The 25476-nt window shown below is 42.1% G+C and overlaps 1 protein-coding gene across 4 annotated transcripts in view; it reads right to left on the minus strand.

The window, feature by feature from the left end:
• Positions 1-25476, minus strand: part of nckap1 (NCK-associated protein 1) — a 58269-nt gene that overhangs the window by 22955 nt on the left and 9838 nt on the right. Inside the window, exons 2-18 of one of the 4 annotated variants that reach the window (XM_063006166.1) lie at positions 24193-24210; positions 20666-20776; positions 17299-17385; positions 15785-15841; positions 14795-14937; positions 14572-14662; positions 14194-14331; positions 13878-13926; positions 13547-13703; positions 13391-13447; positions 12331-12427; positions 12048-12154; positions 11800-11932; positions 9955-10036; positions 9191-9249; positions 5440-5585; positions 4574-4706 (exon numbers count right to left, since the gene is read on the minus strand). In XM_063006166.1, the coding sequence (XP_062862236.1) occupies positions 4574-4706; positions 5440-5585; positions 9191-9249; positions 9955-10036; positions 11800-11932; positions 12048-12154; positions 12331-12427; positions 13391-13447; positions 13547-13703; positions 13878-13926; positions 14194-14331; positions 14572-14662; positions 14795-14937; positions 15785-15841; positions 17299-17385; positions 20666-20776; positions 24193-24210 (1665 nt within the window). Of the gene's footprint in view, positions 1-4573; positions 4707-5439; positions 5586-9190; positions 9250-9954; positions 10037-11799; positions 11933-12047; positions 12155-12330; positions 12428-13390; positions 13448-13546; positions 13704-13877; positions 13927-14193; positions 14332-14571; positions 14663-14794; positions 14938-15784; positions 15842-17298; positions 17392-20665; positions 20777-24192; positions 24211-25476 lie in introns of all 4 variants that reach the window. The other 3 variants (XM_063006165.1, XM_063006168.1, XM_063006167.1) reach the window with 3 other exon arrangements.

Below are 25476 nucleotides of genomic sequence, written 5' to 3' on the forward strand. Positions count from 1 at the left end.
GGCAACCTTCTAATTACTGGACCAGCATCTTAACCACTAGGCCACAACTACAACATGTTACTGTAATCTATGAACTCTGTTTCCAGAAAAGTTAAGACGTTTTGTAAAACACAATAAAAAGAAGCTTTATTTACCTTTAATAGTTCCAGTGTTTCCGCCGATCACTGTGTTTCATAATTATGAACACATTTGGACATTGGGACCGGCCAAAATAAGAGCGAAAGGTTTCTAGAATATTAAAGTTACCACAATCAGCAGGTGAACTGGTAACAGGTGAGGGAATCATGATTGGGTATAAAAGGTAGACCCACCAAAGGCTCAGTCTTTACAAACAAAGATAGGTCGTGGCTCACCACTTTGTGCCAAACTTCAAGAGCAAGTTCTCCCAATAGAAAATGCAAATAATCCTCACCATCTACTGTACGTTATTATAAAAGACACATGTGCGACACATTCAACAATGTGTGTGACATGGCTATATGGTCAGAAGTATGTAAGCAACCCTCCAAATGCAGTGCAATCCAGAGGAAGCTTGGACAGTAGTCGTCTGCAACTAAATGCAAATGATGAGCAAACTACGACTGCTTCTGCGTCTCTGTGCACTTGGCTGTATGTTAAAAGGCTGTGATGTTTAATGGCTGTGCTATTGTTGCTCCTAGACATTTCCACTCCACAATTCCACAGTTCGTAGCATAGCTATAAAGCTTTTCTAAGTGCCCTAAATGCGTCTTAAATAGCAGAATCCACTAATAAGTTGAGGTGTCCACATAATTTTGGTCATGCAGTGTATACTCACAACCAGACTGAAATTGAGAGTCATTTTCTCAGACTGCTCTACACTGCTTATATTCACTGTGGGACACGGGAGACACATAAAATAGCTCTTTTTCGGAGAACACAGCCCCCTTTACTCAAACACACACATGCTTACTGCAGCCTGAGTAAACAGCATTAGCCACGGCACTTACAGGCGTATTAGGCTAATTAGCCAGGCATGTGGTCCTGTTTATGAGCCGCTCACTGTTTTGCTTATGTCTACCAATTAAGCAAATGAGTTGGGAGTAAATAAACCACTAATGTTTTACTGTTTGGATAATTCACTATTGATTATTTTCCCCCCACAAATGTAAATGTGGTAATGAAACCCAGTGAAAGACGATGATTAGGGGGGTTCGTAGCTGTCAAACACTGAATTCTCTGTTTAGATAGTAATGTCCATTCAGGACCCACACCCGCGACCTCTGATCCCCCTGAGGCTGGCGAGCCGGCTCAGACTAAATCTCATTACATCCAAACAGGAGAATGAATCCAGTTGCAGGTAGGAATGTGGTGTTTAACTATTTTTTAGATTAAAATAATAACATTTAAATATCATCATCATAAAGTGAGAAAAACATTTCTATTAAGAAATTTACCACAGCAGGATTTATTTGATGGAGCAGTCATGTGACCCTTCCTAATTAAAATCACAGATTTAGACTTGGCAGATGATTGTGGTGTTATCGAGATAACAACCCCCGAAGGTGAAGACATAGAGTCACTGTGTTCCTAATAACAGGACACTTCATGAGTCTCTACGTCAAACATTAAATACCAGATTAAGGAAACATACACCGATCGGCCATAACATTAAAACCACCTCCTTGTTTCTACGCTCAGCTCCACTTACCATATAGAAGCTCTTTGTAGTTCTACAATTACTGACTGTAGTCCATCTGTTTCTCTGCATGCTTTGTTAGCCCCCTTTCACCTTGTTCTTCAATGGTCAGGACTCTCCCAGGACCACCACAGAGCAGGTATTATTTGGGTGTTGGATCATTCTCTGGTGGTGTGTTAGTGTGTGTTGTGCTGGTATGAGTGGATCAGACACAGCAGCGCTGATGGAGTTTTTAAACACCTTACTGTCACTGCTGGACTGAGAATAGTCCACCAACCAAAAATATCTAGCCAACAGCACTCCATGGGCAGCGTCATGTGACCACTGATGAAGGTCTAGAAGATGACCGACACAAACAGCAGCAATAGATGAGCGATCGTCTCTGACTTTACATCTACAAGGTGGACCAACTAGGTAGGAGCGCTGCTGTGTCTCATCCACTCATACCAGCACAACACACACTAACACACCAGCACCATGTCAGTGTCACTGCAGTGCTGAGAATGATCCCCCACCTAAATAATACCTGCACTGTGGTGGTCCTGTGGGGGTCCTGACCATTGAAGAACAGGGTGAGAGCAGGCTAAAAAGGTATGTAGAGAAATAGATGGACTACAGTCAGTAATTGTAGAACTACAAAGTGCTTCTGTATGGTAAGTGGAGCTAATAAAGCGGACAGTGAGTGTAGGAACAAGGAGGTGGTTTTAATGTTATGGCTGATCGGTGTATACTGGGGTATGTTCGGATATTTTTCATATTCATTTGAATAAACCTGCCCAAACTGTAAAAACGTTAAGCATCATGGGAGACAAACACACTAGCACGCACAGCAGCAGGGTTATGAGCCATGTATTAAAAAAAAATCCAGAGCCTGAAATCATAGTCACATTCAGAGCACCATTTATTTCTCACAGCCACACGGGGAGTGTGAAAAACAAGGATTGGTGTGTAGTGGATTCATCGGCTCCCCTGTGTGTAATTAAGGGGTTGTAAAATAACCGCAGCGTGGGCCATGATCGACAAATCAATAGCGTTCACTATAAACATGTCAGGTACGTCCTGTTCCCCTCAGCTGGCAGGGCTGTATGAGATAGAGAGCAATCAGACTGTGTGTGTGTGTGTGTGTGAGAAAAAGTTCTCCAAATGTGCTCCTCAAAACTAAGGCTGAGAAGACATGTAGTGATGGTACTCGTATCCAAAAAGAGTCGTAGGTTGCTATGAATACACTTGCATAATCAGATGGTCTTGGTCTTTAAGTTACTGATTAGCAGAATCAGGTGGATAATCGTGAGTACCACTGCCAGACAAGGCGGGGCGGAGGCACATGCTAATCATTATTTATTCTATTTCTGTATTTACCCTAATCTAGTCATATCCAATTCTCCAGTTGTATTTCCTACACTGCTCTACTGCTGCAGACCCCCGACCCTGACCAAGGAGGGCTGTACCTAACACACACCTGCTCGGACACGTGTGTAAAAGCCAACCGCTTCTTTTCACCAGCACAATGTGGGTTCACACAGGGTTCAGTATCGCGTGCGCTCCGCTCTCCATTATGCACCATCTCTGTGCAGCATCCCGGCCAGCCAGCAGACGCTGTTTGTTTGTTTGGAATTTTTATTTATTATTATTTTTTTTAACCCCTTTTTCTCCCCTTTTAGCACATCCAATTGTTCAATTAGCATCGTGCTTCCTCTCTGTCTATGCCGAACCCTGCCCTGACGGAGGTGATTGAAGCTAACCCGTATCCCCTCCGAAACACGAGCAGCAGCCGGATGCATCTTTGCCACCCACACATTGACGAGTTTGGCGCCACCTAGCGTTGCATGCGGAGAGACACACCCTAAGGGCACCCCCTCCCATCTCTGTGTAAGCGCCTCCAATCAGCCGGCAGAGAACGTAATCGCATTCTGACAGAGAGAGACCCACATCCGGTTCTTTGTCCCACCCCCCACATGAGCAACCGGCCAATCGTTGCTCATATAGCCACTCAGCTTTGAAACGGTAAAGCAAGGCTGGATTCGATACCACGCTCTCAGAATCCAGCCCTGGTTGCAGCGCATTTCTTTTTACCGCTGCGCCACCTGAGCCGCGTTTATTTGGATTTTAACGTCTTGTTTTACACCCTTCGGTTACATCCACGACAGGAACGGTAGTCACTCATTACATGAGATTCATCAGTTCACAAGGGTATATCGAACACAGTCATGGACAATTTAGTGTCTCCAATTCACATCACTTGCACGTCGTCTTTGGACTGTGGGAGGAAACCGGAGAACCCGGAGGAAACCCACGCAGACACGGGCCCGGACCGCCCCGCCTGGGGATTGAACCCAGGACCATCTTGCTGTAAGGTGACAGTGCTACCCACTTAGCCACCGTGCCGCCCCAGCAGTTGCTGTAGTTGCAGCAGTAATGAGGAATCCCTTCAACCCACCCACCCTCAGACACAGAATCAAACTTATGTTCAAATCTATGACGAGGGATGAAATGGGCAGTTGTGGCTCAGTGGTTAAGGTGCTGGACTAGTGATCAGATAGAGGGTCACTATGTTGGACTCCTGAGCAGGGCCCTTAATCCTAAATTGCTTGCCATATCTCAGTCCAAACTGTAAATTGCTTTGGATATAAGCGTCCACTAAATTCCATGAATGTAAACGACAATAATTAATGGCAATAAATGTAATCAATTTGGATTTGCAGCTTGATCGCTATAATCTACATGTGGATCTAATCTTACTGTTCTTCATGCAGGAAACCTTTCTCTGGGACTTTCTCGAACAGTCAAAACTCAGTGTGAACAGCGTTCCACAGCCAGAATTTTAACAGAAACCAGAACTGTGACCCCTGTTACCTCTCTCTCTGTGTGTGTGTGTGTTTGTGTGTGTGTGTGTGTGTGTGTGTGTGTAAAACTCACCTCTTCAGGACAGAGCTCGTGGGTGCAGCTCATAAAGTGGGTACAGAGCAGAGGGAAGCAGACGGAGTAGCGTGACTGAGACGGTAACTCCAGACACTGCTGGAACATCTTCTCAAACGCCCGGCTATAGAAGCTGTAGACACAGAGGTGAGAGAGAAAAGCTTTGACGCACTGATCCATTTATTTACCTACTTTAAGGCCTGATGATACCAGGTTTTGGTATGAAAAATTAAATCAGATGGGTGCTGATAAGTAATTTTGCAACGCCAACGTACCGTGTGAATGAATTCCACAAAAAAAAAAAAAAAAATCATAGAGATTTAACCTGTCAACATTGACACACACATTCTAAAGTCTACATCTGATAAGGACCATCGGCTGTGTTGACCTATGAATGGGATGGGGCATCATGCTGACACACAGCTGACAGACACTTCAATATTGCAGACGATCTTACGGCTAACACTTTGACTACAAAATGCTCAACAGAAACGGCAGCTGATAGCTCAGCAAGGTTCGTTATTTCAAGTCAAACACAGTCATGGACAATTATATATCTCCACTTCACCTCACTTGCATGTTTTTGGACTGTGGGAGGTAACCCACACAGACACAGGAAGAACATGCAAATTCCACACAGAAAGGACCTGGACCGCTGCACCTGGGAAACAAACCCAGGACCTTCTTGCTGTGAGGCAACAGTGCTACCCACTAAGCCACTGAGCCACCCAAAGTTTGAGAGATTAGCTACAGCTTTAGTAAACTACTCAGTAAGCATACACTGAACGCACATATTATGGCCACATCATGCCACACTTTGTAGTGTGCCTTCTCATGTATGCACATCTGGATCAGTGTGACTCTACCAGAAAATAGAGAGGTCAGACGTCTCCACCAGCATCTCCACCAGCGAGTCCACCATCTTCGTGTGGAAGATAATGGTGTTCATCATCTTTCCCAGCTCCCGATGGTCCGCGATGCCCAGAGAAGCCTTGGACACACTGGTGTAGGCCTGCAAAAACACACATACACAGAAAAATCAGGCAAAAATCATCTGCAAAAACACCACAAGCATTATTAAAAATAAAGACAGACTGAAAGCTGAGCCAGCCAGAGGAATGTGTGGCTTTTCTTTCTTTGTAATGAAAGTGTAGGTTCAGAAAGGGGAAAATTCGCATGAACATGATCCTGCTAAATCACAGCATGGCTGACCTGCCCACCCGGAATGCCAAACACACCCTCCTTTACCATGCCACACCACCGCATGATGTACTTTGATGTAAGTACCTCTTCTTTTAATGTTGTCCAAATAAAATAGTCTGGTTATCTGAATTGAAGTGAGATGTTAGATTCGATTTATTAAACTTTTGCACAAACTGCAGTTACTTTCAAGTTCATCAAGTATAAATGAACTGCTCAATAAAGTTTACTGGAAAATGTTATTTTCAACACCAGGTTGCTGCAGAGCTTCAAAAATGAACAAAATATGTCATTTGACTAGGGGTGCTTAAACTTTTGCACACAACTATATAATTCAAAACAAGTATCCAGGTGTTTTTGCTTCTTTTCACCTGCCAAAGGTGGAGCCTTTCAAAGAGCCGCATCTCATACGGAGAAACACTGTGAATCATACATGTCTCGTGCAGGCTCCTAGACTTATTATTTATTTATTAGGATTTTAACATCATGTTTTACACTTTGGTTACATTCATGAAAGAAACAGCAGTTAATAAGATTCATCAGTTCATAACTTTAATGTCAAACACAGTCATGAACAATTTAGTGTCTCCAATTCACCTTACTTGCATGTTTTTGGACTGTGGGAGGAAACCGGAGTGCCCGGAGGAAACCCACACAGACACGGGGAGAACACGCACCCAGGACCTTCCTGCTGTGAGGCGACAGTGCCACCCGTCTGTTGGCCATGCGTCCAGAAGGATAGCACGGCTGGGATTTCAACTCGAGAGCTGCAGATTTGACTGGTTTCAGTGCCGTTAGGCTGCTGTGCCACCCGGGTGGTGTGAACTATTCACTGCCATGAACATCATTTTTAATTAAATCAATGGCATCCGTGTTTTTGACAGATGGATTCACAGTTTCTACCATAAACACAGCACTCAGCTTCAGGTTAAAGCAGGAATAAAGGAAAAGTCTTCAACATCCGAGCTTTCAACATTCAAGGTTTTTTTTTCCTCTACAGGCTGCCGCTGCAGCAAACAGTACAGCAGGCCTGGAAACATTGAACTGAGTGAACTCTGCTGTTCTACAAGTTCCTTACATACACAGACTAGACTCACTGAGGTGGGTGTGATGCAGCAGCCATAACCACTGTCATCTAGAGAGAGCTTACATGACCAGAAGTAGTAGTAACTAATTACTACATTTAGTTGTTTCTGCCACAACTACAGCAAACAAGTGTATAAATTAATTTAAGTTTAATGATATGCTTTCAACACCGTAGCAACTTTAGGGAATCCCCTTTCTCTTTCAGCATGTTTATTATCCTGAGCACTTAGTATGCTCTATAAAGACATGGTTTCACTAGTTCTATGCAAAGATCTCCAATTGCCTACACAGAGCCCTGGTCTCAACCCAACTCAACACTTCTGGGATGAATTAAACTTGGATTGCGAGTTAGGTTTTCTCCTCCAACATCAATGCCTGACCTTAATGAATAATGACCTTAACTGACTGAAAATGCAAAAATTTCCACAGAAACACTCCAAAGTCTTGTAGAAAGGCTTCCCAGAGGATGGATGATATTACGGCTACAAAGAAAAGAGTCTATGAATTTGGAATGGAATGTCCAACAAGCTCATGGTCAGGTGTCCAATTAACTCATTCGGGATAATATTTTTGATTTCGATTGGATGGGCACATCTACACTACACAATCTTGTGGTAAGCCTTCCCAGAAGAGTGCATCAGATGATGGCAGATATAGTTTTTAAATCATGGTTGTTTTAAGCAGAAGGAGATGAATCCAGCCAGGTTCAGCGTTTCTCTGAAAACATAACGCATTGGTTTATGAACCGTGCTTGAGCTCCCTTTGGAGCTCCTTTTGCTTCCAGTGATTCTGAGAGGAAAAAGAGGTTTCGGTGTTCTGAAACCAGAGAGCCGGTTTGTAACGGCCTAGGATCCAGCTGCTGTCCAAAGACCTGGAGGCACTGGGAATCTCTCCAACACCCAAACCTCTCTCTTTCTGTCTGAAATCATTTGGGTGGAATTTACTCAGCATTTAATCCACTTACAAACATAACTATTCATATACCGCTCACATTTAGAGCCTTTTAGACCATTTGTTGTGGCATTTCAAATTGTGGTCAGGTACCTCCTGATTGAGTTCTACTGTAGACAAGGACGATTAAAGCAGAGTCCACATGTCAGTCACGGATAGTTTTGACTGCACTGCCTGATTGACATCCTGGACTTTCTTCTTGTCCACCTCTGTTCTTTTGGTTCAGAGGAGTGGCAGCTGGTAAAGTGGGTTCTGCACAGTGATGTGTGTTCAATTGCTGTCTATCGCAATCTGTAAAGAGTTCCTTATCTTCTTCTTTTCTTTTAGTGTCTTAAAGGGTGACCTTTGTGGGTTTTTATCCCTGTACACAGCTCTCTCATGCAGAAGGTGGACTAAGTGCTTTAAATTTCTCCTAAAACATAAACAATGGATCGGCCCTCAGGGTGCGTCCTGCTTGCCTTGTTTTTGTGCAGATTCTTTGAGTCCAGTCCAGCAAACAGCAAGGCACAATCAACAAAGAAACATGTGGTACACATCAAGACCAATCCAACCCTCATGTAAGTAAATGTATGCACGCACACATAAATAAGGTCAAATATTCTATACGTGTCCTGATTATTAGAGTTCAGACTGAGAGTATTTTCCCCTTCTGCATGATCAGACTTTCAAGAAACACACACACACACACCAGAGTTTGATTAATAAAGTCTGATAGATGAGCAGGACCAGGTTCTTAGATTCTGTCTGACAGGATTGGTTTTAGGGCCAAGTGAATTATCCCTGATAGAGAAGCAGGACGTGATGGAACACCAGAACCGGTTCTCTGTTTGGACTGATTAAAATCTGAGAAGCACACCGCGCCAAGACACATCATCCACTACACATTACCAAACATTCATTAGGAAAGATCTATTTAAAATGACAGTAAGATACTCGATCGGACTTTTCCTTTTGTTCTTCTGAAAACCCCCTCACATGTTTCCCCCATTTTCAGACCTCAGAAGCAGTTGCAAGGCTTTTGTAGATATTACACCCTACAGTGCAGAATATTATCAAAAGATTTAGGGAATTTTATGAAATCTGTGCATAAAGGGCAAGAAAGAAAACCAAGTCTGAATGCCCTGAATGCCCATGACCTTTAATTAGTAAAATAAGAGAAATATAAGGAACTTTGCAGTGACTGGTGCTATATTTTAAGGCTTAACACAAAAAAGCCAATTCAGACCAACTATAATGTTTTAAGGATGCTGTAATCCACTGAATAAGTGTTTCAGGCCGCATTTTTCCATTAAAAAAGCACTCAACGTGGACATGCCATACAAAATAAAAGCAATGGGACCACAATGGGACAGGGTTAACCTCACTGTGGTCTCTGCTTACCTGCAGCCGAAACCAGTCCAGTCTCAACCCTCTAAAATCAAACACCTCACCGTCCTCTACTGAAAGAGAGAGAAAGAGAGACAAAGAGAGTTTATCAAATGAATAAAATACATTCTTTAGAACATTTAAGAGACATGTTTATCCAAAGCTACTTCATCTGACATATAAATTTCACATCACAAAATTATTGCGCTACATTAAAAATAATTGTAAGGAACTCATAGTGATGGATGAGCCATGTGTAAAATGTCAGTAGTGCACAGTTCGAGATGCTACAGAACCATCCTGGGCGTCTCCTATAAAGACCACATCACAAATGAAGAGATCCGCAGCACCATCAAGCAAGCTATCAGACAATATGAAGACCTCCTCACTTAAAAGTTAAAAAGAGGGAACTAAAATGGTATGGCCACGTCACAGGAAGCAACAGCCTTGCGAAGGTCATTCCGCAAGGAACCGTCCAGGGATCCAGAAGAAAAAGCAGGCAGAGAAAGAAGTGGGCCGACAACATCTCAGAATGGACCCAGAGGAGCTTTGCAGAGACCCAGGAGATCGAACATGACCGCTAAAAACTGAGAGGACTGTTGAACGTGTCAGCCCAGCACCCACACGACCACCCCCGGTCAAGGGACCAGTGACAGTGCACTGTTATCATGCAATAAAATAAGGTGCATTATAGTGCCCGGGTGGCTCGGTACAAAGTTCAAGTCTCAGCAGAGCCACAGCCTGGTTAAAAGTACATACATCAGCAGTTTGATTTGTACCTTGTTTAACACCGAGAGAAGTCATGGTGTTCACAAAGGAAGACATGATGATGGACTCGTCCTCTGGACACACAGACAGGTTCTGAAACACACATGAGAAAGTCCATTTATTCGCATACACTAAAGGACGTGTAAGATTGGGAAGTAAAAGCAACAATTTGTCTCCATCTAGTGGTCATATCTGTCACTTTATCTACCAAGTACAGGTAAATCACACCTGTATCAGTTACAGTATTAAAACCACTGACAGGTAAAGTGAGTAATGGTTAATTACCAGCTGGTTATTAGTCACAATTACACAGATTATTCTTTATATTGTATTTCACAAATTGTCTCAACTTTTCTGAAAATAGGGTTTGTACAGTACAGAAACAGCATTAAACATGACTATATCCCCCCCCTTGAACAGCCTAGACCTTCAGTGCACTCTCAGTGCCGGTCCAAAGCCTGGATAAAACAAGGAGGGTTACATCATCTGGCCAGAGTTGCCTGATCGGGTCAAAAACTGTGCCAGATCAGGTATTTGGACCAGAATGATACACTGTGATGACCCCTAACAGAAGCAGCCAAATTGTTTAAATCAACCACTCATATTGAAACTTTTAAAGATCCTCATTCAACTATATTACAAATAAACACTGAAGTTACTATAAAGGGTTACTACCAGACTCATTACCATATGTAGAAAGTACCATGTGTTTTGGGACACACCCAATATGCCTTGTGGCATCATGATATGGTTATGCTGGGTGGTTTATGTTCCTTACCATCAGCACCTATAATATGTCTAACCTACTGGGAATGAAGGCGACCGTGTGTTAGATATCAAATACAATGTCTGTAGAGATTCAGTAAGACACTTTATCATGGGCCGCGGTGGGTCCAGTTTTCTTGGAATAACTAGGAACGCAATGCAAGAACACTATTCATGTGTCTCGGCCACCTCCCCCCAGATACAGCCAATCATGTCTGTATGTAGACGCCCGGTCGGCCCGTTCAATTCAGGAAAAAAAACCTTTAGATGTGTTTTAATCTAAAATGTACTTTGTGCAGCGTCTTTCTACATTTATACACCAGTTAGTTCCGACCTGCTGATATTGGTGTTAACAGCACGGCCTTTTCACACCACCACTGTATTACTCCGCTGACGCGTTGCCAGTAACGACAAGCTTCACGCACACAAGCCGGACTGTTTGATGCCGATGCACATCCTACAGAGCAGTCAGTTTTTTTATTGCACAATGAACGGAAGTGTGCAGATTAACATATACAAATAACGCAATAACTCTATAACTAAATTCTATCTTTTAATTCTTAATTCATTTTATTTTTAGCTTTTTCTCCTTTTCCTTTCATCTTTGCTTATTCATATTCGCTTATTATTTTTATTCCAAACTAGCGTTACTTTGTAGTGTTAAAACTATTTGCTTTTTTTAGCCTACTGTGTTAAGGCAGGGTAGGAAATTTCTACCGTTGCATAGCAGCAACTCATTCGTTGTGGAACTACTTTTTGCCGGAAGGTATTGTCAATATTAAAGCATATTCAATATGAAATTCAGGGCTTCTTTGATTTATTTTGTGAAAACTGTTGTATAAAAGCAATAGAACACTTGAGGACGTGTGTTATCGCAAATAACATCACTCCCTCTCGTGCTCTATTGCTTAAATATAACATGCCATGGAAAAGCAACCTCCTCTCACAAGTAGGATTGTATTTGTGGGTGGGGGAAGATTTCCCTCCAGATGGGTTCATAATAAATCTGCGACTGAAACAATGTTCACTCAACAGACGGATCATATTTCTAACTGAATCTGGAACTCACTAGGCTTACAGGGTTCTCTCACCTGGACAAGCTCATTGAGGACGACAGCATCAAAGCCAGACAGGTACTGCACATAGTACCTCTGCATGACTGGGCCGTATTTTCTCACGTGGGCCCTGAGCTCTTCCATGTAGAAGATTAGCTCAGCAATGTGCCTGAGAAGACACAAAAACAAAAACAAATAAACGTGAGCTGTATACACCAACAAACCTAAACATTCAAATACTGGTGGTCTGGGTGACAATCAGTGTTGAAAATCAGTGGCATTACTTGTCGATAAAGTCGTCTGTGCTTTTTTTCTGAATGTTGTCCGCGTGTCTGAGCAGCCAGATGATCTCGTCCCGTGCAAACGACAGAGCCATGAAGACAAACAGAGCCTAAAAAGCAAAAAAATCAGTGTGAAATTCTTTACATGGCACTAGGTGGGCTTGATCAGACATGTTTAGAAAAAATAAAAAGCACTGCCTGCAGATACTGAGAGCCCCTTTACCCCAAGAGCAATATACAGCACATGCCTGAGAATCAGACAGGACAGAGGTTTATAGGTCAGTACCTTTGGGCCGAGTAGGCCTGGCTGGTCGGCTAGCACTGTGGCCAGCTCTTTTAGTGCAGAACGCAGAAATTTACGCCTCTCCCTGTGCATCAAACCTCTGCGGAGAATAAGAAAATGTGTTTGGTCATGCATTATAAAGCCATGTAGTGAATTCCTTGTCCTAGAACAAGCTTAAGCCATTTGTATATCAATACAGTACAAAGTACTGAAATGATTAAACATAGATTTCCATCAGATAGAGCTGAAGTAATCGAGTCCTCATTTATACGATCACTAGTAGTCTATCTCTAGTTCCTCGGCTGCTCCCGTTAGGGGTCGCTTGGGACCGGCACTACAATGTACTGGTTTATGCATCCTAGCGGTACCTATTTATATATTCTAGGTACCTATATGACAATTCAATGTCTCCAATTAGCCTGACTGCATGTTTTTGGACTGTGGGAAGAAACCAGAGCACCCGGGAAAAAAACCACGCAGACACGGGGAGAACATGCAAACTCCGCACAGAAAGGACCCAGACCGACCCACCTGGGGATCGAACCCAGGATCTTTTTGCTGTGAGGCGACAGTGCTACCCACTTAGCCACCGTTATATGAGGTGTAATTCAGTTTCAAACAGCAGTTTCTGCAGGTGGAAGCTTGGGTGGCACAGCTGTCTGTTTTGCTAGCCCACCACCCCGGAGATCCGGGTTTAAACCTCAGGCAGTGCTATTGGACGGTCGAGCGTCTACACAAAGATAAATGTCTGAGGAATGAGGACGGTCTGTCCAGGGTATTCCTGCCTTGCCCAGTGTTACACAGTGGAACTGGACCCATCACAACTGCGACCAGAATAAAGCAATTGAACCTTTCGGCAGAAATGTATAAAATTTAAATTCTTTGTGTGACAGTTAAGTGCAAACTCCTCATTCTGTGATAAATATGAACTGAAATCGTTGGAACTTTGTTGTATAACTTGTATTATTAAAAGTCAAATCCCATCTTAGACCCACTCTTTATTGTGAGAAATATGAAACAACAGAGGCATTCTAAAAGAGCGCAGTAATGGATTTTCACTTACGCGTGAGAGAGCGCCGACTCCTTGCACTCGCGGATGTCGTTGACACGTTTGTTATACCTGCATCAGATCAACAGATTGGGAAGCAAAAAAAAAAAAAATCCCACATTTAACCCTAATAAACAAAGCAGGAAACACTGAGCATGAGATTGTGCTGACCCGCGGAGGTTGACGAACAGATCTTCAGCAGCTTTGTGGATGTGGAAGACCTCGTCTCTGAACAAGCAGAGGCAGGAGCTGCTCTGCAGAGCCAGTTTCCACAAGCTGAGAGCGGTCTGATCAGTGTTCAGGGTAGCGTGGCACAGGATGAACCCGACTACACACACAAGCACATTCAGAATAATAAGAATCATCGCAATAATGCACTGCACTGAGAAAGTGAACAGTGGAAATGCATGGATCCATTATATAAAAATGTAGAAACAGGACCTGGTGCAGGACCAGGAGGGCACATTCAAATATGCATTTTCTGTATTAAAGTCACACTTACACACTATCCACTTTTCCATGGTGTCCAGGGACAGGTATTCACATGGCATCTGGAACACAGAAGGTACTTTTCATCAACCCTTTAAACCAGGAATGGGGAACCCAGTTTAGCCATATATGGCCTGTTAGATATTTCCTAGATTTAACTATCATGCCATCGCTGTTGGTTTTCTGCAGCTCCTAATTAAACCCCAACACGAGTCGTAAAAAAAAGGCACAGGGCACCGTGTGACTCTGGCTGTGCTAAAACAACATTTTAAAAATTGTAGTGGTGAACCATTGAGATGTGACTACTGATTCCAGCATTGTACTCTTACCGTATCAGACTGTGCTGGGTTTAACATGGTGCTGGGGGCACTGATCAGACTCAACAGCTGAGCGTTTCTCCACTGGTCTGCTGAAAGGTTTCGGCGTGGGTAAACCATCTGCAGTGAGATCAGTGCATCTGAAAGAGACTGGGGGAAAAAAGAGGGGGCATCAGATACACTGACTTTCTTGAGAGGCAAAAATGTAGTTTAATACTCGATTCCACCACCTCAGTGCAACAAAGCGTCTTAATATTTCCCCATTAATCCATAGATTGATCAACTCTGAATTTGGTAAAGCCGACATATAAACGTCCCCCCCCCCACACACACACAATTCAGAGTACTAGAGGCTGCGAGGCATCTACAAGCAGGGAACATAAAATTCACCTTTCCGTGAGGGACAAACTCCTCCATCATTTTCTTCAGAGGATTCTCATAGTCCACGATCATCTGTCCGAGTCGAGGATATTCCCGATCACTGAGGATCAAAAACAATACCAAAACAGTTCACTCAATGCCATTCGGTTGGCGTTTTGTGTCTGGCACCGGACGCACCGTGCAATCAGAATTTGTGTTCATTTGTCATCATGATTTGTGAGGTTAGTGATACCTCGCTCCATGTGTCATCTCATGAGCATAGTTGTAGAGGCCGATGATGGCTTTGCGCTCTTCAATTCGAGACAGCAGCATCATCAGTGTAGTGTAGGTGACCACCAAGTCCAGGTAGTTCTTCGTCAGGTCAAAGTTTACAGTCTAAAAAAAAGGATAAAGACAAAAATCTAAAAGAGGCCAATAATAACATGAACAGATTTTATGGGCTATTAAACATGTTTTTGTAAGTTCAGACAAGCAGCTCAAATCTGGTCAGATTTTTTTGTTCGCATTTAAGCCCTGCTTTTTTGTTACTTCTCTACTGCCAATCAAACTTGTAAATGATATCTAATCTGACCAGTGATCAGACTGGTATTTGTCTTCAGTCATTCATCTGACATCATCTGAAAGAGTCCTTTGGTGTCTGGATCCTGGACATTACCAGCAGGTCCTTCAACTTCTGTACACTGCAGAGTGGATCGTCCACATGATCTTGGAACCGACAGGACAAGTTGGACCAGTCAACCCTTTTCCATTCCTCAGTTTTGATGACTGGGTGCCCATAGTAGGTGCTGTGGCTGGTGTACAGGAGTTAGCAGGGGCACCTGAGTCTATGCAACCCAGTACAGGAAAGGGTTTATTGTACTGCATGTTGTTACGCATTCACCTCATTAGCTGGTTTAAAATGATCTGCAGTTTGAGCCACAGTGGATCTTTTATTGGTTTGTACCAGACACCACAGTCTTTATGTCCTTAGGCAGAACCTGGCAGCGGTTCGTGGCTTGTCCCTGTTCATGTTGGTAGAAGTAACTGACTAAACCTAAACAATAATACACTGATTGCCAGCAGTAAACTAAATGACCATGGTTCCTTTTGGACCTGTGACCTGTCTGAATATAGGCAACATGATGTATTATAACTAATAAAATGTTGCTGTTTACACGACTGCATTAAAATTCAATAGTGCGTTAGGAAACAAACGTTATTATTTTTCTGACAGCACACTTACAATATCAAAGAAAACTTGGCAAGCATCGATAGTGTTCAGCAGTTCACACACATGGTCCTGCAAAGATAAACAAAAGAAAGAAAATCTGTAAATGCTGCTTGTTTTAGTTATCACAGCTACTCTAAATGGCCAAAAGTATGTGGACGATGACCATGAGCTTGTTCGATATCTGCGATATAATAACACTGAGTCACTTTCTGCCTTGACACCTTGGTGTCCACTCTGTTAAAAGAGCACTTTTTTATTAGAAGAGTGCAACCAGCATTCTATCCTATACCATTCATCTTAGAGGGGTTCAACAGGGTTGAGGTCAAAGTTCCTCCTGTCAAGTCTTGTCTTGTTGGCACAAAGTTTTTAATCGATTAAAAGATTAAAAGATGTGGAAGTGGTGGACAGCTTTTACCTACTTGGATCAATTATTAACAGCATTCAGAATTATCCAGGATCCAGCGGTCAGGAAATACAACGCAGACTGACACTACTAGAATTAAAGAACTGAAAAGATCTATAAATGCAACAACTTGTCTCTCCAACATGACTCAGAACTGCCCAGATACTAGTTTTCTCTGTGGTTCTTTATGGATGTGAAAGCTGGACAATAAAAACAAGTGGGACAGGAAGAATGTTGATGCATTTAAACTGGCTAAGGAGCTGGCAAAAACTTAAGAGAGCAGCTTCAACTGCAAAGAAGACCAACAGATCAAACCTAACCTCTCACTTCAAGCCCAGACAACCAAAGTCAAGCTTTGTTATTTTGGACACATTAAGAAAATAATCAATTAGATAAAAAAAAGATGATTATGCTTGGATGAGTTAAAAGTAAAGTTAGAGGAACAAGCCATTAAGAAGAATGAAAATCAAAACAGAAAACAGGAAATACTAAAATAAAGCCATTAAAACTGTATTAGCAGCCGCTCAGGTGGCGCAGCGGTAAAGTACGCTAGTGCACCAGAGTTGGGTTTCTAGATACATCGTATCGAAACTCAGCTCTACCTTTCCGACTGGGTTGGGCGGCAGTATGAACAACGTTTGGCTGTTGTTCATGGGCTTAGCGGGTAGAGTCGGAGCATAGGTCCTCTTAACTGGTACAACTGCGGCCCCTGCTGGTTGGCTGACGGCGCCTGCACAGGGCTGAGGAATAACATTGAGGGGGGTGCGACCCTCCGTGCGCAGTGTCTCTCGGTGTATGAACTCGGCTCGTGCGGGTGTAAAATGCAAGTCTGTACCGATTGCGTGCCGGAGGGGGCGCAATTCGGTTGAGTGGCGTCCTCAGTCAGCGGCAAGGGGTTGAACCAGTATAGAGTACATAATCAGGGTAATTGGATATGACTAGAATGGGGATAAAAATTGGGGGAAAAAGTGGGGGAAAAAAAAAAATAATAATAAATAAATAAATAAACTGTATTAGCAATGGGTGTGGTAGTAACACCTGATCTTAAATCATCAGATAAAATACCCACATACTTTTGGCCATATAGAGCAAATCAGTACATGCCTGGAGGACAAATACCTACCTTAAATTCCATCACATCTACAAAGGTGAAGTAATACAGGGCCAGATTCTTTAGTATTTCGGACTTTTCCTTCTGGAGCTGTGCAAGCTGTTGCTGTAGTAATGAAGAAGAAAAACAACAAAATTATGAATATAATTCTACAGAATTATTATATAATTATTTATTTTAACATTCAACAGGGTGTTTTCCTGCATTTGACAGCTCATTTAGATTTTTGTAAAGCTGCTCTGTTTAAACCACTACAGACAAATTAATCTCTTCTGGTTAAAATAATTCTTAAATTATGAAACTCTATCGCACTCATTGGACAGAAGAGCCTCCTAAACTGTCCTAAGACTGATCCAGTGGTCGTGAAGGGATGTGAAATCCTCAGTTCGCACTAGCGGAACACGATTTGTTTATGGTCACATGTGTTTTTGTGGTCACACTGTCCATACAGTGGCCAGGAGCCAAAATCCAATGAACAGCACTTTATTAATGTTAATATCACATCAGCATTATTCATATTACTATTATTTTTTTCCCTGCTATTAGCGTAGTTACTATTATTATTATATTCTGCTATGTTCTGCTAAAGAAACCATTGAAATTTCAACACTGCCATGTATCATCTGGACGGCTGGAAACTGCCATACACGTCCTTACAAACATATGCACACTTTTTGTTTTAACTGTATCGTTAACTGGACGAAAAGTTTCTCTTGGTGTTACTGTTATTATGTAAATGTTGCATAGTGGATCCAGAAGCTAAATTAGAAGAGCGACTGAACCCTGCGGCGAGTCTCGACATGCCAGGCTGCTGTTTCACGACTAAAGCCTGCATGCTTACTGACTGGTGACTTCACACCAAGTCTTACACTGCAAAAGATCAACAAGCATAAAGCCCAAATGTGCAGGTGCTACTGCAGTTCCAATGAAAAACCAGAAAAAAGAAAAAAAGAAATCCATGATCATGAATTAGCAGTTATAATATGTTCAATATAATAATACATTTAAAAAATGAGTAACATTTTTAGCAGCTGATATGATCTTTTTAATGAGGTTTCACAAAAGTAGAATTTTCTGTGCTGAGAAAGTCTGAACATTTTGTAAAACATTTCGACTTACAAGATGTACAGGATTATGTGTGTAAATACTAATAAATCACTAGCATTAAGTGTGACGTTGTGTCTTGCAAATAGGAACAACTGAGAAATACTACACCTCATCCTTCCTATGTTATTAAAATAAAAGCAGAAGAAAACTCAGTACAAGAAATAAAAGCAAATGACAGTGTATCAGAGTTAAATGCTATGTCGTTACCCATGAGAAAGCATCCAAAAATGAATAACAGTGGATCAAAACACCTCTATAAGCTCTAAAGCAAATGGTAAGTCAATTTCAGGCATATTTAGGTTTAACACATGAAAAAGATTTATGTGTTGTGGGTTTTTGGATTTCAGTGGTGTTCAGATCTAACCTTTCCAACGACTTTCCCCAGATGCATAATGTCATTGAAAGCTTTAATGTGACAGAAACTCCACTGTCCTTGTTATTCTGTATAATGTTTGGAAATGATGAATGTAAACATGAGCTAAACTTTTCATATTCTCTAAATTGTAGGGTATATTTTACTATATTTTCTTTTTCTTTTAGTCTTCATGTTCTTAATTGCTTATCTCTCTTGTTTGAATTTCATGTTGTCTTAATTGTAACTAAATGTTTGTAAGAAGTCTTTCTGAGGTTCTAGATCTCAGGAATGTTTTAATGCTTTTAATTAATTTTTTTTTTCCTTATGTAAAGCACTTTGAATTGCCACTGTGTATGAAAGGTGCTATACAAATAAACTTGCCTTGCCTAAACTGTATCTGATCTTCAGAAATCAGGAGCTGGTCAATAAAGCATGTAAGCATGCAGTTACAGACCCAGAAACCTCAGAACATACTCAGATTCAATCATGTGTCCAGTGGGTATTCAGATCCTGAGCCTGTGATCATCTGGTTCTTTTGTGAATCACATTAAGAACCAGTTCATGTTTCCACTGGCTAGGATGTCAGCATTACACCATCAGATGTAAGAGTTTCATGTTACACAATAGAACCATTGCACCACTGTCTAGAGCCTCCGTTTATAAAGACTGCAGAGTCACATGGGACATTTGCTATTACAACACCTTGTACACACTCACAGCCAAAAAATGAGAATATGTTTGTTCATATTGGATGTAAAAAATCAAGCGTGGCAGAATCAGGGATTAGTATCGACAAACTGGTGCTAAAAAGATCAAATACAAGTATGTGGTACAACACGAGATGTATGAGATGTCCGGTTTCTACAGGGTGCAAAGCAAAACCCCCTTCGGACAGGGCACCAATCCATCGCAATGCTTTGGCCAACCCCTTCCTCAGACATAACCAATCATGTCTGTGCAGACGCCCGGCCAGCCGATAGCACAGCCGAGGTTCGGAAGCCGGATCTCAACTCTCAAGGTTGGTGGGCTAGCGTAATAAACGGCTGCACCACACAAGTGCCTGGATATAACCAGAGTAAATACTAAATTTAGAAAATAAACACCAGCAACAGCATTCTGAGGTTTCTTGAGTCTTGTCAAGGTTTGTGGGGTTGGAGCATGAAGTTAGAAATATGAGTTAGCGCTAAACAAAGCAAACTGGCTTTAAACTTACCACAAGAACAATCCAGAACAACAGCCATGTTAAGCATGCAGAGAACATAGAACACACACACACACACACACACACACACACAGACACACACAAACAAAAAGAAAGAAACATGTATAAACACAAAATTCAACTCAAAACGACAATTATAAACATAGTGCTGGAGGACATCGTTCAGAGAAGCAGCTAGACATCTCAGACATGAATCAACAAAGCTAACAGAGCAGCATCTGAAAAATACAACAGACTTTAAATACAACAACACCACCAGATATTAGAGAAACACAAAGAAATACGGGCACAGAGATGACAGTGTAAATGCATCAAAACACAAATGAGCAAAGGAACTTAAGTTACAAACTGATCCAGGATCATTCAATGAAATTCTACACACTTGAAGACCTGGACTCTCGAACTTGAGATCTATGTGACTTTTTTTTTTAACCTGTAATCAATCGTTTTCAGCTTCTCCTGAGATCGATACCTGGCTGTGGTGGAGGCGTCTATAAGTGCACCTATAAACCTGAGAGTGATATAAAACTGTGCATCCGTGCAGAATCATTTAGAGAGTCATTGATACGCATTTGAGCCAGACTACAAATCTCTTACACAAAGACAAAATCAGAACGATCGTTTTATTCAGCATCATCATGTCAAGCTCAACAGAACAGATGAGACTGTCCTCGGGTCTGTCCTGAAACACTCACGTTATTGTTGCGGGTTTCCACAGCCGGGAACTTTCTCACGATGAACTTGACAGCTGACTCGAGGCTTTTGTCGATCAGGTAGGAGGGCTTCGCTTTGGGATCGCCACATGCCTGAAAAGAACATAAAAGGAGACGGAGAAGATTAAAAGAACGCTGGATAAAAAGAACTCCGAGTTGAAAAGACATCACAGGAACATCAGAGGTTACAAGAGAGAGGATGAGGAGGCAACATTGCAGGAATTTGGGCACAGCTAGAGAATGCAGTGAGACAGAAGGAAGGAAAGAAACAGGCCGGTTCCACATCAGCACTTTTGATAGAAAATCTGACTCTAATCGGATTCCGAGTTGAATATGTGTGTTAAAAAATACATAAATGCACTCGGGTGGTGCAGCGGTCTGATCTGAGTCTGATCTGAGTTTTAATCTCAGTTGTGCTTTCGACTGGTGAGGTGCCTGTACAGACACGATTGGCTGTGTCAGAGGGGAACGGACATGCAGGGGTTTCTCATTGTTGCCACAATAAGGGTCGATTGATTGTGGAGGGCAGTGCAGAGCTCTTCGTATGTGATACTTAGCTCTAAGACCTCTCCTCTAAGCAGCTGAAGATAGGAAAGGAGGATTCATATCCAACAGCCATTCATGTCTGTGTAGACACTTGAAGGGTCGATAGCACCTAACGTAGTGGGCTGGTGTGTTTTACCTCTGTGCCACCCAAATGCCTGCAGTATTGACCGACAGTACAGACGATTTATTCACATGCAGTTTTGTATGAAATGTATTTTAGTATAAAATATGAAGCTCTGCAGTGCTGTCATGTTGATACAGGAGAAGATAAAGTGGAAGTGGCTTCATGAAGCTCTATTGCTTCGATTACAGGGCACATTAAATCATAATAAAGTGCTACAACGAGCAGTTCCAGGATTAGAAAACATGGGTCACTATCTACAATGTAAACCTGTTCTCACAGTTTCATAGGTCACTAATCACCATGCCATAAATTTCCCACACCTAGTGGAATCCAACAGTTTAGCTTCGTTCTCACCAGTGTCTGCGCTTTGCTTTAGACAAACTTTAAACGTAACAAACAAGCCTCAAAGCTGAGATTGTGGGCAGTCTGGAACGCGTTCAAGGCAGCGCAGCAGCAGGGTAAGCAGCACCACCTCGAAGCAGTTTTGCCACTTATCATGTGAACATAGCTTCTCACTCTCAGTGTGCAGCGCCAGCTGATATTTACAAACTCATTCAGAGCGAGAGAGAGAGAGAGAGCACTGCAGTTCAAACCCCAACAGGAAAAGTTTATGATGCATTTATATGATATAAATCCTGAAGCATAAAACTGTTCCACATTAAAACTAGAAGCCATGAGGTTGTTGTGTGTCAGTATTATCTGCACATGTGGAATGATGTGGAAATTTTGCATCATGATCTAGTATAAAGGTAGAAACTACCATGAGCATGCCTCCCTTTAATAGCTCAGTTGGTAGAGCGGAGGACTGTAGTGGCTAGTGTTGGCATCCATTGGGACAGTGGTAGCCTAGTGGGTAGAGCTTTGGGCTATCAACCGGAAGATTGGCGGTTCAAATCCAGGCTCTGCTATGCGGCCACTGTTGGGTCCTTGAGCAAGGCCCCTAAACCTGTCTGCTCCAGGGGTGCCGTACGATGGCTGACCCTGCGCTCTGACCCCAGCTTCCAAACAAGCTGGGATATGTGAAGAAAGAATTTAATTGTACTGTACACCTGTATATGTATAAATAACAAATAAAGTATATCTAATTTAATATTGCCGCTGCATCTATAGTCATCTAAAGTAATCTGACCCCAAGACCAGGAACAGAGTAAATATGATGGAAACAGGACCTGTTAATGGCAGATCCCAGAGAGAGAATGGTGTATAAAATATTCTGCATTATTGATACAAATAAAACAAGAAATCAATCACACTGGTCTGAAACACTGGATTTGACCAAGCTGCTAACCAGTAGTAAACAAAGTAAAGAAGCACTAGGTTATATTAAACACACAAGAACACTAATATTAAAGTTTATGGGCTTCTGGGTTCAGAGGGACTGTGAACTAAACCTGCACAGACGACTTAAATACGCTTTTTTTCAAGCAGATCTGTCTAAAATAAATACTGATGTTCATTCATCAATCCCTTAATCAATTTAAAACTAAATGAACGCTGGTTTTGATTTAAACAACAATGTGAATACAACCTTACATGCCTTATATAACTTCGGATTATGGAAAGGAAGACTCTTAACCAGAACTAGGAGAATGGAGCACATTGATCTAATTCTAAAAGTTCTACACTGGTTAAATGTTCTGTGTCCAGAACACATTTCTGATACGCTTAATGAACAGAAACCTGAGTACAGGTCAGCTATTAAGGCCTGGAATCCAAACTAAACACTGCAGAACTGCTTCTAGCTTCAACACGACACACAAACCAAATCCCAGAGGATCTTTGATCTGCCTCGATTGATGGCATTTTAAAATCTAGGTTAAGCCAAAAGTATGTGGACACCTGTCAGTTAGCTCATTGCTTGACATTCTAAAACCACAGGCTTTAAAACAGAGTTGCCACCCTGCTCCAATTCTGGCTGTAAAAACCTACACTCCTCTGGGAAGGCCATCATTATTTTAATGTGTCTGTGGAAATATGCGCCCTTTATTCACAGGAGTATCTGTTTAATAATTTTTGCACTGTCCCAATTCGAATATACTTAGTTCACCCACATGGCTACCACACACCTACGCCAGAGCTTCTCTTAAACCAGCATGTCTCAGCACATAAGAGGATCATGCTTCTCATTTTGTATTTTCCAGCCGCTTATGCCAGTGCCTTGAGCAGACAGTAGAAGTCGCTGTTGCAGTGGTGAGAAGGTCGTCTGGCTCTCTCTCCTTCAGAGACGTCTGTTCACATTGTCACCACTGAAACTTGAACCTGAGATAGTGTATTAACCTGCTACTCTACAGAAGACTATTAAGAGCTCAGGAGATGATGGCCTGGCTTGCAATCAACATTCCGATTCATCTCTAAAGTGTTGGTTGGGACTGAGGTCAAGCGCTGTGCAGGTCACTGGAGCTCCATATAAAAGCTGTCAAACCTAAACCTGAGCCTTCATCAAACTGTTGAACTTAGTACTCAGAAGGGGTGTCCACATAAATATAGTGTAGTGCAAGTAATTTGAAACAATGCATGTTGTGACATTGTGATTAGCAGCACATGCCTACGATGGTTGGCACAAAACAGCTCGACAATGAAGAAAATCAGCCAAAATAATGAACGGCTTTGAATGAAAAATGTTTCGAGAGTTAAATGAACAAGCAAACCAAATAGAAGCCACGACAGAAAGCTCTCTGACAGTAGTGCAGTTTGGGAACAGAGAGCTGGGTGTGTATTGAATACGGAGAGGAAGAGATCATGGGGCATAAGACTGGCAGCAAAGCAGGAAAAAAGGGGAGACGGAGAGAGCGAGGAAACGAGATTTTTGGGTTTAGGAAGGTGGAAAAGCTGTGCAAACCTTCCAAACTTGTCCTTGCTGGGGGAAGCATTGTAACAGAAAACAGAGAGAATTACACAATAACACACACAAACGTTTCCAAATTCTCTACCATGCACATCAATGGCAAAACTGATCAGCTCTTGAAACCAAACCACGTCTGTCTGAATTCATGGGATTGTTTATTTTACTTTAAATAAAAAGAATCATGACATGCAAGAAAGAAAAAAAAAACAATAATAATTTAATGCTATAAAACAACCAAAAACACCTTTAAATACAATAAAACACAATTAGGACAAAAAGATGAAACAAATGAAGAAAAATGTTGTTTAATTATAACTCAACCATTCCTTATGTGCACTGAGTCAGAAATTTGACCTGTTTTGGAAACCAGACGGATCACTATCTGCTTTTGAAAACAATTCATTTTTTTCTGGCGTTGGTATGAATCTACATTAACTGTGTGCTAGTCTAAAGAAATAGTTCAGATGAAACGAAGTGGATTCAGTTTCCTTATTGCCACTGATGTAACCAATCATCTAATATTTAAGCTCTGAGGTTTGCATGCATTTCTGCACTGAAGCTGCAACCTAATCAAAGTTTATTTTAATCCTAAACGTCTCAAACGTTTCCTATATGGCCAACAGTACACAAACACCTGAGCTTAAGTTCAAAACCATGGACATGAATGTGAAATAGATCGACATCACCACTAGAAGCACTCTTAAGAATAAGATAAGGGAGCCCAGGTGGTGCAGCAGGATATTCCACTAGCACACCAACACCAAACTCTGCGTTGCCTCCAGTCGGCTGGGCACCATCTAGCGGGCATAATTGGCAGTCCCTGCAGCAGATACTAATTAACCACCGTATCTGCAGGGTGGGGGCCGGACTATGTGTGGGTGGGTGGGTGGGTATTTATACGCTGCGTAGGGATCCTGATTGGCGGAGGAGACGCCTGTGCAGAGTGCATGGGCGAGAAGAGGAGGGCTGTGCACGTGTCGCAAGAGGCGTGTGCAGCGACGTGCTCTCCTCAGAAGCAATCTGGTATCCCTCAGCAGAAAATGGGGAGAAAATGCATAAAAAAAAGAATAAGAGAAGAAAGAATAGGTCACCGCTGTTCACACAGTTTATTTAACTGTTTAGCATGTTGGGTAGTGAACTTGGACGCTTATGGTTTTACCCTCCAGACTGAACTGTTCGCTGTTCATCATTCGACAGAACACAAGCTGGTAAGATTAAGAATGAAACTCACTAATGATCCACCTGTAATAACCTGGAGTCAGCTATCAGAGAGGAAGT

Source organism: Trichomycterus rosablanca, chromosome 12 (genome assembly GCF_030014385.1).
Source record: "Trichomycterus rosablanca isolate fTriRos1 chromosome 12, fTriRos1.hap1, whole genome shotgun sequence".
In the NCBI taxonomy this organism is placed as follows: domain Eukaryota; kingdom Metazoa; phylum Chordata; class Actinopteri; order Siluriformes; family Trichomycteridae; genus Trichomycterus; species Trichomycterus rosablanca.